Raw genomic sequence first — 15,581 nt, 5'->3', positions numbered from 1 at the left:
TTTCAAACACCTTTGGTTCTCAGTTTTGTAGATTATGAGCAAGCGTTCGATTCTGTTGATAGATGAGCTTTAGTAAAGATTTTATCCTTGTATAGTATACCAAGCAAATACATCAAAGTGATTAGTGCTATGTACGAGAATAACACTGCTGCGGTTAAGGTAGGAAATAAGGTCAGCAGCTGGTTTTGTATTAAATCAGGAGTTAAGCAGGGCTGTGTTCTATCCCCCTTTGTATGGATTATTTTGATGGATTTTGTTTTAAGGAGCACATGAAAGGCAATGGAAGACTACGGAAATCAAATGGGGAGGAAAAGGTCTCCTGGACTTGGATTATGCCGATGATTTAAGCATCCTAGATGAAAGTTTGAGCAAAATGAATGAAGTTTTAGAGGTTTTGTGAGTTCAGGGTGCTAGAATTGGATTGAAAATTAATGTTAGGAAGACTAAGTCACTAAGGCTAAGAATAAGTGAAGATGAAAAGGTGACGCTGGGTAATGAAAAGATTGATCAGGTGGGCAGCTTCACTTACCTTGGTAGTATTATTAGTAAAGATGGTGGGAGCAGTGAAGATGTTAAAAATAGAATAGCCAAGGCTCAGGGTGTTTTTTCACAGTTAAAAAAAAGTCTGGAAGAATAGGAAGATAAGTCTGCAAACCAAGATTAGAATATTAGAATCTACAGTGATGACAGTGGTCAAATATGGATCTGTAGCAGGGACGCTCCGAAAAGGGGATAAAGATTTGCTAGATGTTTTCTAGAGAAATTGCTTAAGGATTGTTCTGGGTACCCGGCTGACTGACCGTATTTCAAACAATAGGCTATACGAAAAATGTGGTTCAATACCGCTCTCTAGGGCTATAAGGAAAGAAAGGTTGAGGTGGCTAGGGCACGTTGTGCGGATGAAGGATGACAGATTGCCGATGATTGTTCTTTTCGGCCAACCATCTAGGGATAATGGAAAGCAGGTCGTCCCCGTCTGGGGTGGGAGGACGTCATAAAGAAAGATTTAAAGGAAATGGGAACTTCGTGGGCGGGTTTAAAAAGGGAGGCTTTTAATAGATTGGGGTGGAGGAGGGGCGTGCGTAGCTGTTGTGGCCTCAGGCGGCTTGGTGCTGTGGTGAGTTGTTAATAGTAGTAGTAGTAGTTACACTTGGTGTTCTTGCGTCACCATACAATTTAACCCATTATTGGGAGAAGATTTTTAACTCATGGGACGTGTGCTCACACTGGTGAGCCCTGCTGAGTGTACAATTGAGGGGCCTTCTTCCTCCTCCGCCTGTGTTTACGACCCACGGGAGCGGGCGTCTCAGTTTTTGTTACTTCTTCACTTACTTTTACCATCACTTTTTCGGTATAAATCAGTTAGCGATGTTGAGTACGTCCCAGCAAGTTACAGAACTGACGTCAAACTTAAGCGCTGCTAGACTAGTTTGTAGTAAAATTTAGCCAATTAAAAAACAAAAAGAGGTGCCTCAAACTCTAAGCATTAGAGTTCTCTAAACTAGTCTATTATTCTGTTAAATAAAAATAAAAATCCACATAAAAGTAAAGAGTGACACCAAAGCAACAGACTGAAAGAAAATGAACAGGAACTGTCATATGTATGACGAGGGTGTGGCACCCTGTTTTGTATACGATACTTTATGTTCGTTTAAAGTTTTATTGTTTCTATTACATTTATTTTATTTATGTTTGTTTTTGATTCTACATTCCTCTTTTAAATGTTGGGGAGAGCTCCTCACCCCCCAAAAAATAAATCCACTCTTTACGGTCGTTTAATATTTGATTAGGTACTTTACAAACGATAGTCATCCCTGAATTACGGTGTCTCCTAATATATTCGGGGGAGGGGGGGGGTGGGCTTAAAATCAAAAATGGGCTTTCAGTGTGATAATTTTGAAGTTTTGAGGTTAGATATAAAAGGAAAAATCATGTTTTAGGAAATGTTTCTTTACTCATCCTTCTTCTGTGCAGAGAAGCTTATGAATGTAATCTTTTATGTTATATTCAAAACATTTCCACAGTAAGGGAGGAGCTGTTAACTTGCAGTACCCATATTGCAGGCTAAGTTCAAATATATTTATCGAAATGAACAGAAATTTTGGCGTAAGTTATCACCCCTGCCGCCTTCACATTTATCCGACTAACCTCACACCGAAAATTTTAAAAATTGGGCCTAAAAATGTCATTTTTAAGGCATTAGGCCCCCCACCCCCGAAAAGATTCACTGACCTCCCTCATAATAGCTGGTGAACATCTATACGTGTACACTATTGTACGTAAATTAATGATGCCTCAAATGAGTCAAGTCAGTCAAACGATGCTTAAAATAATTGATGATATTCTGGCTCTCTTCGAACGGAAATTGTTGTTTCCCTCTATAATACGGTGAAAATTGCAGTTTTTCTGTGGAGAATCTGTTTGTTGCTAAAAAGGATGCTAGAATATATTTCAGTTGGAAAAAGTCCTCTTCCGAAGTTCTATGACTTCTGTCTTCGTGCATTTTTTTTTCCATTTCGGGAAAAAAACGAAATTTCATATTTTCGTTGGTAAGGGTTTAAATCCTGTTCTTGAGTTCTCTGGTATTGTAAGCTCGATGGCGTAATTTTTTTCAAGAATTTCTGCTTTTCTTCGCCCGTTTTGTAAAACTACGAAAATTGTCTAAGCGATCTTCTTTTTTTTGTCTTTTTTTAGTAAGCTTGGCTCAAAGATTAGTTCAGGACTTATTTTGGATTTGCTTGCCAGGGCTGAAGAGCTGATCCTTAGAGTCCTGAGGGTGGTCATGATCACGTTGTTTTTCCTCTAATTTTTTATTTATTTTGTAAGTTGGTTAGGTGAATATGCTTTCACTTATTTGTTGTAACCTTGGCCCCAAATTTTGCCAATATTTTGCTTGCCCAACGGAAAAAAATATTTTTATGTGGTTGAGTGTTTCGTTTGCAATTGTTTTCGCATCGTAGTCGAAGGATTTGTTTTTCAAGTTGGCAAAATTGTAGTTTTTTCGAGATTTTATAAGACCTTGTCCAGTGGCAAAAATTTACTACTATATTCTCCCGTAGAAGATATTCAAATTAATTTGTTTTTGATAAATTATCTCGGAAAACGAGAGAATTTTGCTTTTAGACTGACGTACCTATGAGAATTTCTATACCGATGTCGTTTGTTCCTTTTTTCTTACAACAACTGGCTGTCTTTTTTTATATCTTGACTTTAATATCATACTGTTATATTCTATTAAACTTGTTAGCTTTGTACTTGTGCCAGTTTTCAATATGTCATTCATTTGCAATCCTACAAGCTAATGTTTCCACGTAAGACGACAATTTTGATCGTTGTTGCATTGGTAGCTGGAACCTAGTAAGGAACGAACCTTGGCCCATAGTAACTGAACATTCAAAAACGCGTTTTTGATACTTCGAGAAGCGAAGTATTACCAACTACTCCTGAGGAGGCTCAAAGGAAGCTTGAAGAAAAAACAGGGATTATTGAAGTCTTTTATTAGGGATTTGGAGATTTCTAGGAGTTTTTCAAGTATTTTTTGTTGTTGTTTTTTAGGGTTGAGTATGACGCTTATCGTTCTGACTTAGAAACGTTGGCTCAATGTCCAAGAAACGAAGTATCACCAACTACTCCTGAGGAGGCTCAAGGGAAGCTTGAAGAAAAAACAGGGATTATTGAAGTCTTTTATTAGGGATTTGGAGATTTCTAGGAGCTTTTCAAGTATTTTTTGTTGTTGTTTTTTAGGGTTGAGTATGACGCTTATCGTTCTGACTTAGAAACGTTGGCTCAATGTCCAAGAAACGAAGTATCACCAACTACTCCTGAGGAGGCTCAAGGGAAGCTTGAAGAAAAAACAGGGATTGTTGAAGTCTTATTAGGGATTTGGAGATTTCTAGGAGCTTTTCAAGTATTTTTTGTTGTTGTTTTTTAGGGTTAAGTATGACGCTTACCGTTCTGACTTATAAACGTTGGCTCAATGTCCAAGAAACGAAGTATCACCAACTACTCCTGAGGAGACTCAAGGGAAGCATGAAAAAATTGAGGTTTTTGAGGTCTTATATTAGGAATTTGGAGATTTCTAGGAGTTTTTCAAGTATTTTTAGTTGTTGTTTTTTAGGGTTGAGTATGACGCATACCGTTCTGACTCAGGAACGTTGGCTCAATGTCCAAGAAACGAAGTATCACCGACTACTCCTGAGGAGACTCAAGGGAAGCATGAAAAAAATAGAGGTTTTTGAGGTCTTATATTAGGAATTTGGAGATTTCTAGGAGTTTTTCAAGCCTTTTTTCTAGTTGCTTTTTATATTTTTAGGGTTGAGTATGACGCTTATCGTTCTGACTTAGAAACATTGACACAACGTCCAAGAAACGAAGTATCACCAACTATTCTTGAGGAGACTCAAAGGAAGCATGAAGAAAAATTAAGCGAGTATGAAAAGTTTCGAGATGATGTTAACATTAAACTGAAGTTTTTGGATGAAAACCGGGTAATTTTTTTAACTTTTCACTGCGAATAAATCAGGACTGTAGGAGTCGGAGTCGTGGAATCGGAGTTTTAGTAAATTTTTGCTGAATGGGGTCTGAGTCGGTACACTGAAACTGTCTGGATCGGAGTCTGTTAAAACTTATCAAATCTAGTTAAATGAAGCTTTAAAATTAGGCTGTGGAGTCGAAGTCGGTGCTTTTATAAATTTTTGCTGAATGGAGTCGGTATATTGAAAATTTCTGGACTCAAATCCCTAAAAAAACGGAACGCAGCAATGCTGTTTTGTGTCTTTTACTCTGTATGTGAACAGAGTTTTGCTGTATGTCAATGAATACACAGATGCAACAGGTTATTATTAATTAATTAATTAAGTAATTATTAATTAATTGACTAATCAGTCAATTTTTTGAATAATTTGCTATTTATAATATTGATTAATCTGTTGTTGTCATTAATTGACCAAGCGAAAACCGACTGAATTGGAATTTTAGAGGATTGTCTGAGTTTCTGCTTTTTAGAATTTTTCATGGACTCAATAGCAGAGGATTATAATTTTTGATAAGCAGTACATCTTTATAAATAATTTTATTTTTGTAATATTTCCTTATTTTGTATACCTCCATGACTTTTCAAACATCAGAATATTTTCCATAAATTTTTTTAGCTTCTAGCTGTTGTTTACTATAATCTTTTTCTGGAGTTTAACATTCATAGAAAACCACCCAGTTTCCTAAGTCTATGTATTTTGTGTTGATATTTTCGAGCAGAAGAAGCCATTCGAAACTCATGCACCTTTTATGGAATCGTTTTTTCTTAAATCAAGAAAATAATTAGTATTTATCCAACTTGCCAGATGTAAAATTTTTTTTTAGCCTTCTAGTTCATATGTAGCTCCCTCCTTTTTTATTCGTTCTAATAGTTTTATTTGACAGCACAAGCATTCCGTCTGCATCCCACTGGTGGGCTGGCCCTCGCTTGACATCGTTTAAAATATAAGAAGATAATGATGAATTTTCGGAAGACAGTGAATAAAATATAATAACCCGCCTAGGCGAATATTTCGGCCATTTGACTAATAGTCGTTTTTAGTAAAATATAATATAAAACTAAGATTTTGGTTATCGATGAGTTTTTGAGTAATCTAGTTTCTTTTTTTGGTCTTATATTATTTTTTGCTGAAGACGGTTGCTAGAAAAATTAGGTGTTGAGGGGCCAAATCGATTAGATTCATAAAACAAACGACAAAATTGAAAAAAATAAATTGAATAAAAAATAAATTGAAAAAAAGGTCTGGATTGTCCGTTTTCAGTTATACTTGTGTTTGGGTAAATCTTACCAAAACTTAATTACAAGTTTGGTAATGACTTTGGTCAACTCGCCAATTGGTCAATGACCAATTTGGTCAATACTAGCCAATTAGTCTAAAACTGGCTTCAAAGAATTTTTTCTAGAATTGGTCAATTTAGTCTAAAATTGGCTTTTAAGAATTATTTAGTTTCTGTATTAGTGGTTAATTTTCTTATATTTCTATTAGCTTTTGTTTGAAATTTTTTGCGTCTTCTTTTTGCATTAATTTTTATTTTTGAGAATATCAGCCAAAAACTTTTGTCTTAATCTAAAAAAGTTTAAAAAGTGGATTTCATGAGCGGAAATAATGATATCTTTAATACCCCAAAATTCACCTACTGCTTAAAAGAGAGAATATTAACTTTCCGCTCGATTGCTACTAGGATAGGAAAGTCTGAATGGAGGACTGAACAACTTTTTATTCTTGAAAATGCCCATGGCAATTGATTTGAGCTGAAGCAAATTAATTTCTGGCTTCTTTCAGGTTAAGGTGATGCACAAGCAGCTATTGTTATTCCACAATGCAGTCTCTGCTTATTTCTCTGGGAATCAAGTAGCATTGGAAGCGACATTGAAGCAGTTCAATATCGCCTTAAAGCAGCCAAATTCAGCGCCATCTTCTTGGCTCGAGCAGCGTTAATGCTTTCATTTTCTTAGATGACACTTTCTGCAATAACTGTCTCATCATTCCTTTGTGTTTAATGCTTTATCTAAAGATCTTGTCGCCCCATCCGTGTGATAAGGGAGTAAAAACAGAACTCCAAATTTTTGCAAAAGGGGAAAAATCATTTTGGTGTTCTTTTCGATGTTCCAAGGTAAATGATAAAACACAGACCTCATTGAACTCTTGTTCAAGAAAATCCAGTGCCATCTAGCATCTTCCTTGGAAGCAAGTTCGTATACTAGGCTCAAGTATTAAGCTTATACACTAGAGTTTAAAATGTTAGGAGGGTATAGTGCAATACAGGTTTCCAATCCATAATAATTGTTCTTGTTATTATTAATTTATTTATTAATTGATAGTAATTAATAACTTATTCATTAATTCATAATTCGTAATTATTCTTCTTCTTGTTGATTATTTAGAGACACTAATGCATAATCGTCGTGCAATTCCAGCCTCTGTGGCACCTGTGGTTTAACCAAAGGCTTATCAAGGATTTTTCTTGGGGGGGGGGGGAATTGTTTTATTGTTTTTTGAGGTGGGTTTTAAACAAAAAAAAAACGCATAAAAAGTATGTTTATATGCATTTTGTAACGTTTTTACGAGTCGGGCAAAAATTTTGGTGGGGGATGGCGGGTCAAACCTTATCCCCCCTGAATACGGCCTTTGGTTGAACCTTGGGCTCTTTATTGCCAAGCAGAGATTAATCCACCACAAAGGATTAATTGCTAAAAGAGAATTTACAGGTTTTTTTTTTCGTAATCTATTTCTTAATCGCAACAAGCACCCAAATCAGTAATTTTTAAGTATTTAATTTTAACTTTTAAGCATTAAGTATTAATTTTTAATATTGCGAAAAAGGAAGTTTTGCTATTTTTCTGGAAGTTATAACCACAAAGATAAAAAAAAGACAATATGTCAAAATTATAACCATTGTGATGCTGGAAAAGTCCAAAGTATGTATCCTTCTGCACTCAGCTAATAGTTTGAATTTGTTCAAACGGTAAAGAAAACTGACCAAAAGGTAAAAAAAGCAACAAAAAAAAATAAAAATAAAATGGAAAGACACAGTATGTCAAAATTACAGCTATTACGATACCGGGAAATCCAAAATGTGTATACTTTTGTGCTGTATCCTTTTAGATTGAATATCATCAAATTGATATCACCAACTATTTAGCGAGGAGACATACCCTGGAAAATGTATATAACTAAATTTGGAAATTATTGGTCACTTATCCCCGTATCGCATGGATGGGACGTTGTATTATTAGACTCCAAATGGCGCCAGGAGGATATTACTGATCCTAGATCCCAAGGATATTACAAGACCCTAGGGACCAGAAGATAATCTTAAAATGAAGTACATTTAGGCCTCAAAATGCGGTTTCTCCTGTATTTTCTATGAATGTATAATACGAAGACTTTTTAGTAAGTACGATTTAAAAATAAACAATGAAAAAAAAAACAATTACGTTCTGGAATTAAAAATAAACAATGTTTAAGACAAAATTTAAAATTTACTGTTGGAAGCCACATTTAAATACTACTTTTCAACATAGTCGCCACTCAAATTTGGGCACTAATTAATGAGCATTAATTAATGAGCAATTAGCAATTAATGAGTTCGGCAATTCCTTCCTCGTAAAATTCTGCTGCTTGGGTCTTGACTTTTATGGGTTTCTGTCGAGATTGCAGATAACTTATGAGAATTAAGCTTATCAGTAATGATTTTATCAGTAAAAGCTTGTCAGTGATGACTTTGTGAGTTTTCTGATTTTATCAGAAAACTCATGGTAATCAGTGATGATTTTGTGTAACGAACTTCGCAAAATTTGCGGGAAAATAGATTTCTATCGGTTTTTGCAGACAAAGTCCTTATTACTGCGCGTACGTCACAGTTCGCAGTATTTCAATCAAAGCAGACATTTCAAACTATCACCGTAATTTGACAGGATACAACACAAACTTGCCAGTAACACGGCTAAATGCCGACTGAGCGGCATAACGGCCAGACACGAATACGGACACGCTAGACCCTCTCCTTACGGTCACAGACGGAAACGTAGTCTACTTTCTGGATAGCCCTCGGAGATTGTGGTCCGGTTGCCTTCCATAAACAAAAGATGGACACTGGTCACTGTTAATAACGATATTTGATGTCTAGTAACATCAGATCTTTGGCTTTATCTAACCTTTTAGTTGCTGTGGTTGTGGTTCAGTTTTCTTCTTTTTCTTGTGGGAGTTGCTTGGTGAAGGTTAAGAGAAAATAGCATGGGGAACTGCTAAGAGTTCCAGTGTCCTCTCGGAACAAGAAAAAATGATGCCAAATCTCAAATTTGCAGTTTTATTTGTTTCAGTTTAAAAAAATTTTGTACTAATGCCTAAACTGGGATGAATATGAAAGGCCCTTTTTCACTAAAGCCTAACAATAGGCATATTTGTGAAAACTTACTTCATGATCACCTTTATAATCACTTAGCGTTAATTATTTATAATTCAGAAAAAGATAATGAAAGGAAGATAATATCCCCGCTTTCAGAAGATTCTTGGCAGGATTCTAAGAAACTTGGATTTGTGGATTAAAATCCAAGGTTTAGTAAATAAAAATTATGCTCAATTTAAGCTTGTTTAGAGTTTTATAGTTTTGTTGGGTTACGCATCGCTGCACACCGATGGCGCTTATAGTTTCCAGTTACTACCGATCCCTGGCTAAAGGGCCTAAGACACTCCTCTATTCAGTTTCCTAATTTCTTTCTTTAAAAATTTTATTGTCAACTTAGTTGTGTTATTGACAATGCTAGTTTTTCCAGATCCTAGAACAACCTAAAAGTGATAAATGCATCCTGTTCAATGAATATCATTTCAGCTGGTTCTTAGCTGGCTCACGTCAGGAACAACTGACCCAAATGTGCTGAAAATCGCTTCCGATGAATAAAGTACCCCAAAGTAAGGGCTCGTGAAGAATATGGCAGTTGACTGCTTTTAGTTTAAAGCAAACTAATTCGATTATTTTTCATTCATAATATTAGGTACGTAATATTCGATGTTGAATTTAGTAATTTTACGTAATGACGTAATATTCAATTTGAACTTAAAGTAAACCAAGTCGGTTATATCTCATTCGTAAGATTACTTACGAAATTAAAAAAAAAACGTAATTTTACGTAACTACTTAGTTTCTATTTGAACTTGAAGCAAACCGAGTCGATTATGTCTCATTTGTAAAATTACTTACGAAAAAGTCCGTATTGAAAATGCATAATTTTAAATAACAACGTAATTTCTAGTTGAAATTAAATCAAACCAAGTTGATTATTTCTCGTTCGTAATATTACTTATTTGTTACGTAAGACTGCTCTGTTTTTGCCGAATAGCGGTTTCTCCAAATGGAAGGCAGTGACCCCTCACTGGAAAGACGCAAAATAAAGACCATATCTACTATTGACACTAGTTGAAATAACTACCAGGGCCTCTTTTTAGTCCCTGGGCTTAAATTACTCTCTAGCTTGGCGTAGGCCCTTTTGATCCCGTGTGTATGGGCTACGTCAGTTAATTGCTGATTCTCATTTTGGCTAGTGCTATTGAGCAGAAGAAAGTCAGTTGAAATTTCAGTTAGAGTTTGGAATTCAAAGCTCAGCTGTTTCACTACTTGAACCATACGAATGTTTTACAAAATTGTTCCCGGAAAAGTTCCTTTGGGGAGGGGGAAAGTAAGAGGTAGTAGTAAGGCCTTTGCCAGATAGTGTAAATTGCAAGTACTTCTAGGCTTAGTGTTTGATACGTATTATGCGTCTTTCAAGTTGGGCACCGGAGCATTTCATGATTCAGGCCATAATTTTCTATGGCTCTAGCTCCAAGGCCACCGAACATAATTGTTGTGTATTATGTATGCAGCACAATGAAGCAAGAATTTTCTTTTACACGATCTTATCTTTTATCCCGTCTCCTCTAAACTTACCAAATTTTGGGATATATCCTTTTTTTCTGTGACGACTATACCCCCCGAATATCCCTTTAGTAATATTCTTTGCGATTAAACTTTGGTTTTAAAGACCATAGTGAACCTTGAAGTAAAGGTGTTTTTTAAATATTCAAGTGCAAGCAAATTTTGGTCGGATTTAGACAAAAATATCAACGCAGAAATTAATAAAATTCCAAAGCAAAAAGAACCCTTTTTTGTTGCACTCCCAAGGATAACATTTTTTTAAATTATTGTTTTTACGAATGCATTTGTGACACAAGAGATTAATAAGATTTTAATTTCATTTCTATTTTTAAACCTTTTCCAAGCTATTTTCTGAATTAGGATTCTCAAAGAAATTTTCTGAAAATACTTTCAGCCATATCTTCTTATTTTTTTCAGCACTAGCAAAAACTGAATTTCTAAATATTTTTCCCGCAGTCGTATTTTCCCCAAAAGCAAATATTTCGTGGAAAGGTTTTTCCCTTTTCAGTACCCTAACGGATTTCATTTCTTATTTTTGGGGATTTTTCCCTGAAGCGAAATTTAGAAGCGAAGCGAAAAATTTGTGGAAAGTTCTTTTCCTTTTTAGTATCCAAACGGATTTCATTTCTTAGTTATAGGGATTTTATTTGAGCTAGTCAAAACACTGCTTAGTCACTCCGAAGTTGTGTGGTGGGATAAAAGTTGACTCTTTCTATGTGTATAGTAATTGTTTTCTATTGTACTGTGTTGGACTATTAACTTTTTTTTTGCTTATTTTCAGTTTTGTGAAATATCTAGTCTATGTAGTTAAGATATTTTGTTTCGATGTAATTGATTGAAAATTAAATTAAGTATGTGAAAATCGTCTTTTGTTTTGTAAGTTAGCCTCAACGGGGTTGCTTACCCCGGTAAGTTACTTTTAGTAAGAGTGGCGTAATTTCGTCAAAACCCTTGGGGGGGGGGGAAAGTCGGAGCTAATTATCCCAAATCAAATGAAAATGGCGGTGAAAACATGGAAAATGAGCCATATAGTACCATACAGGTAAATATATATTAAAGGAAACTTCCCGTTTCTGTGGATGCTTGAATTGTGCAGGCTGATCTTAGTTTTGACAAGATTTTTGAAGAAATCAAATTTCAGCTGGGGGAGGAGCAAACTGAGGTCTGGGAGGGGTAATTGCCCCCCTCCCTGTCCCATACGCCCCTGTTTGGTAACGGCTAATAAAATAACGGTTGCTTTTTAGGCTTTAATTAAATAAAAAAAACAAGTTTTTTTTACTGAAAGTAAGGAGCGACATTAAAACTTAAAACTAAAAGAAATTATTCCATATATGAAAGGGGATGTCCCCTCCTCCCCGCCTCGCTCTTTACGCTAAAGTTTTTATTGTTTTACAAAATAAAGTCGTGAGACAGAGTCAAATTTTAGCGTAAAGAGCGAGGCGTTGAGGAGGGAACAGCCCCTTTCATATACCGAATAATTTCTGTTCGTTTTAAGTTTTAATGTCGCTCCTTACTTTCAGTTAAAAAAAACTTGTTTTTTTATTTAATTTCTGATCGTTTTTGAATTAATGCAACTTTGATTTTGGCTCAACGTACATGAATAATTAAAATGAAATTTGCATATTAATTTTACTTTTTTTCTTGGCCAAATGGCTTTCTCAAAATTTGGTTCTGACTTAACTTATGAATTACTTACGTAGCGAAATTCTATATTCATATATTTATATTACGTATATTAGGGGGTTCTCCCCCTAGTCAATATTTTGCTCTTTACGCTAAAGTTCAAATTTTGTTCCGATTCTTTAAGAATGACCTCTTACTCACAAAGGCCGTTAATTAGAATAAATAGCTCTGATGACAGTATAAAAAAAACTTTAGCGCAAAGAGGGAGTTAATCCCTAGGAGGCGAACTCAATCATATACGTAATAATTTCTGTGCGTTTTAAGTTTTGATTTTGCTCCTTACTTTCAGTTGAAAAAATTGTTGTTTTTTATTTCATTTCTGATCGTTTCTTTAAATAATGCTGGGAAACGCGGTGCGCCCTTTAATATTAATTTCCCTTTTCCCATAAAAACTTCCTCTATGGAAAGATCCTCCCACGTAACACCTGTCCCCCCCCCAAATACCAGAAACAATCCCCCTTGAAAACTTCTGTATACATACCAATAACCAATACTATATTTAAACATTGGGCAAAGTTAATAACTTGCAGACCTTCCCCCGGGGACTCGGGCGGATTAAGTCATTCTCAATGACATAGTTATTGTATTTTTCGACCATGCTGAACAAAATGGCTATCTCAAAATTTTGATCGGATGACTTTGGAAAAAAATGAGCATGGGAGGGGGCCTAGTTGCCCTCCATTTTTTGGTCACTTAAAAAGGGCACTAGAACTTTTAAGTTCCGTTCGAATAAGCCCTCCCGCGATATTCTAGGACCACTGGGTCGATACGATCACCCCTGGGAAAAAAATAACAAATAAACACACATCCGTGATCTTTCTTCTGGCAAAAAAAAATACAAAATTCCACATTTTTGCAGATAGGAGCTTGTTACTTCTATAGTAGGGTTCTTTGATACGCTGAATCTGATGGTGTGATTTTCATTTTAAAGTTCTGTGATTTTTAGGGGGTGTTTTCCCCTTTTTTTGAAAATAAGGCACATTTTCTCAGGCGTGTAAATTTGATGGGTGAGATTTAAACTTGATGAAACTTATGCATTTAGAGTCAGCATAAGAATTTGATGCTTCTGATATATCTATTGATGTCAAAAATTCGTTTTTTAGTTTCGATTAGTATTGAGTTGGGTCACCCCATACTTACAATTTGTTACCACGAACTGTTTGATGAGAAAGACTGTTTCGTTTTATTAATTTCTTATGACTCTTTTAGAAGCCAATATGATCAAGTTGACTTTGTGCATTTTGTATGGGGTTGATAAGTTTTACGCCAATTGGCACCACTACTCAGAAGGAGCTGATATAATTGCCCCTTAGTGTTGAAGCGATGGTTTGGTATGTTCTTGGTACAAGTTGAAATAAGTGCTGAGATATCTTTGTTCAGTATGGTGTAGCAACCGGTTCGTTTGTAACTCAACCCTGTTTAACTCATTCTTCATTTAACGCAGACCCCGTTCGACTCAATCCCCATGCAATTCAGCCCTTATTCAACTATACCCTGTGCATTTCAACCCTCATTTAACTCAATTCTATTTATCATCCCCTATGCAACTCAACCCCAATTCAGTTCAGGTTAAGTTGAATGGAAGTTGATTTGCCTGGGTGGTTGAGTTCTTCGGGGGTTTGTTCCAAAATTGATGCCAGATTATCAGACACAACACCGAATTGAATTGTTTCAGGAGCTGTCGAATTTAGCCAAAACTGACCCAAAATTATTGAAGAGAGTAATAACAGGTTACGAATCAAGGCAAGACACGAGGAGCAAAGACTCGATCTTCTCATTGGAAGAGCCCATATTTACACTGGCCGAAGAAAGTGCGACGAAGCTGTTTGAATGCGAAGATAATGTCGGAGTTTTTTTTTCGATTCTAGGGGTATCGTGCATCATGAGTTTGTCCGAAGCAGAAAGACAGTCAGCCAGGAAAGTCGTCTTCTCCAGGCACTCCAAAAGTGTTCTTGAGTTTATGCTAGAAGGACATGGGTGAACCTCCAACATGGTTCACCCATGTATTGTACGTTCTTGACCTTAAACGTATTGGCCAAAATTTAACACTCCTTTGCTTCCGCCAGCCCCTCATTCCCCTTATTTGGCCCCCTCTGATTTCTACCTGTTCTCTAAATTACACTAGTTACTGAAAGAGAAGAGATTTGACTCAATTAACGACATCGTAGAGTTCTTTACTCTTGAGTTCAGTAGTTTGTAGAGTTCAAATACTCTCTGTACTCTTGAGTTCAGTAGAGTTCGTAGAGTTCAAATATGTAGTGTTCGTAGAATTCAAGTACATAGAGTTCTGTACTCTTGAGTTCAGTAGAGTTCGTAGAGTTCTGTACTCTTGAGTTCAGTAGATTTCAAATACATAGAGTCTGTACTCTTGAGTTCAGTAGAGTTCGTAGAGTTCAAAAACGTAGAGTTCTTTACTCTTGAGTTCAGTAGAGTTCAAATACGTAGAGTTCTTTCCTCTTGACTTCAGTAGAGTTCTTAGAGTTCAAATACGTAGAGCTTAACTTGTATATCTGTTTTGAGAAAAATTTGAAACAATTGTGTTTCTTCATTTTCTGTAGTTTCTGTTTATTTTAAGTTAGAAATCTTATATAAGTTAGTTTCTGATCGTTTTAAGTTTTAAATTCGCTCTTTACTTTTCATGAAAAAAATTCTTCTTTAGTTAAATAAATTGAATAAATAAATTGAATTGAATAAATTACATTGATAAATTTACATTTACTTGAATGTGCTAAAACCTAGAAAAATCTACAAAGGGATGGTCTGGTTGGCTTCTGAAAGGCTAAACTAAATATTTTTGTTATTAACAATGCTTAAATTTTACTAGTTATTGGCATAATATAGCTAGTGTAGAAGAATATCTAAGTGCTACTGGGATGAAGTGGTATCTAAAAATCAGGGTTGCCAATCTTACAACTTATTAGTTGCTTGATCGTGGTAAAAATTTTTGCGAGATTTAGTTCTATTTTAATAAATGTTACCAAAACGTGAATGTCGTGGCTTTCCCAGCGATACGCGTGAGACTGTCGAAAGGAGAGAACTGATTTTCATATCTATAGACTTCCTTCTACGTTGGCAATGTAAAAAGTTGAAATATGACATCCTCTTATGTGCTCAAACATGGCCAAAGGTAGCAAACAGCGCGATGGGGGGGGGGGGGAGAAAGATAACCTTCAATTCCTCGATGAAGCAGGCAAAAGAAAAGTGAAATAGCATGGTAAAACTAGTAGCCCAAAATGCAAGTTTTTGTTTGTGAAAAATCTATATGATTTTCATTTCTGGTTTAGTTTTTTGTTTAAAATCTCTGCTAGTATCGATAGTCTTTCCTCTAAAAGCTGTATAAACAAGAAAAAAATAGTACAAACTCCGTGTGTGCTTAAAAACATGTTTTATCTTCATTTTATCTGAATAAATTGCAACGTTTGATGTTGTTTTATCTGTCAGTCCCAGCTAAA

General features: G+C 35.5%; 1 protein-coding gene across 1 annotated transcript in view; it reads left to right on the top strand.

Annotated features, from left to right (window-relative positions):
- The window catches only part of Arfip (ADP ribosylation factor interacting protein arfaptin), a 58,959-nt gene extending 47,659 nt beyond the window's left edge, over nucleotides 1–11,300 (top strand). Inside the window, exons 7-8 of the mRNA XM_089105662.1 lie at nucleotides 4,313–4,487; nucleotides 6,318–11,300. Coding sequence (XP_088961788.1) covers nucleotides 4,313–4,487; nucleotides 6,318–6,473 — 331 coding nt within the window. The 3' untranslated portion in view covers nucleotides 6,474–11,300. The remainder of the gene's footprint in view (nucleotides 1–4,312; nucleotides 4,488–6,317) is intronic.
- Nucleotides 11,301–15,581: the final 4,281 nt, after the last annotated feature.

This window comes from Artemia sp. Qi Xiang Cuo, chromosome 19 (assembly GCF_049724085.1).
Source record: "Artemia sp. Qi Xiang Cuo chromosome 19, ASM4972408v1, whole genome shotgun sequence".
NCBI classification, from domain to species: domain Eukaryota; kingdom Metazoa; phylum Arthropoda; class Branchiopoda; order Anostraca; family Artemiidae; genus Artemia; species Artemia sp. Qi Xiang Cuo.
This window is presented reverse-complemented; position numbering and strand designations above follow the sequence as displayed.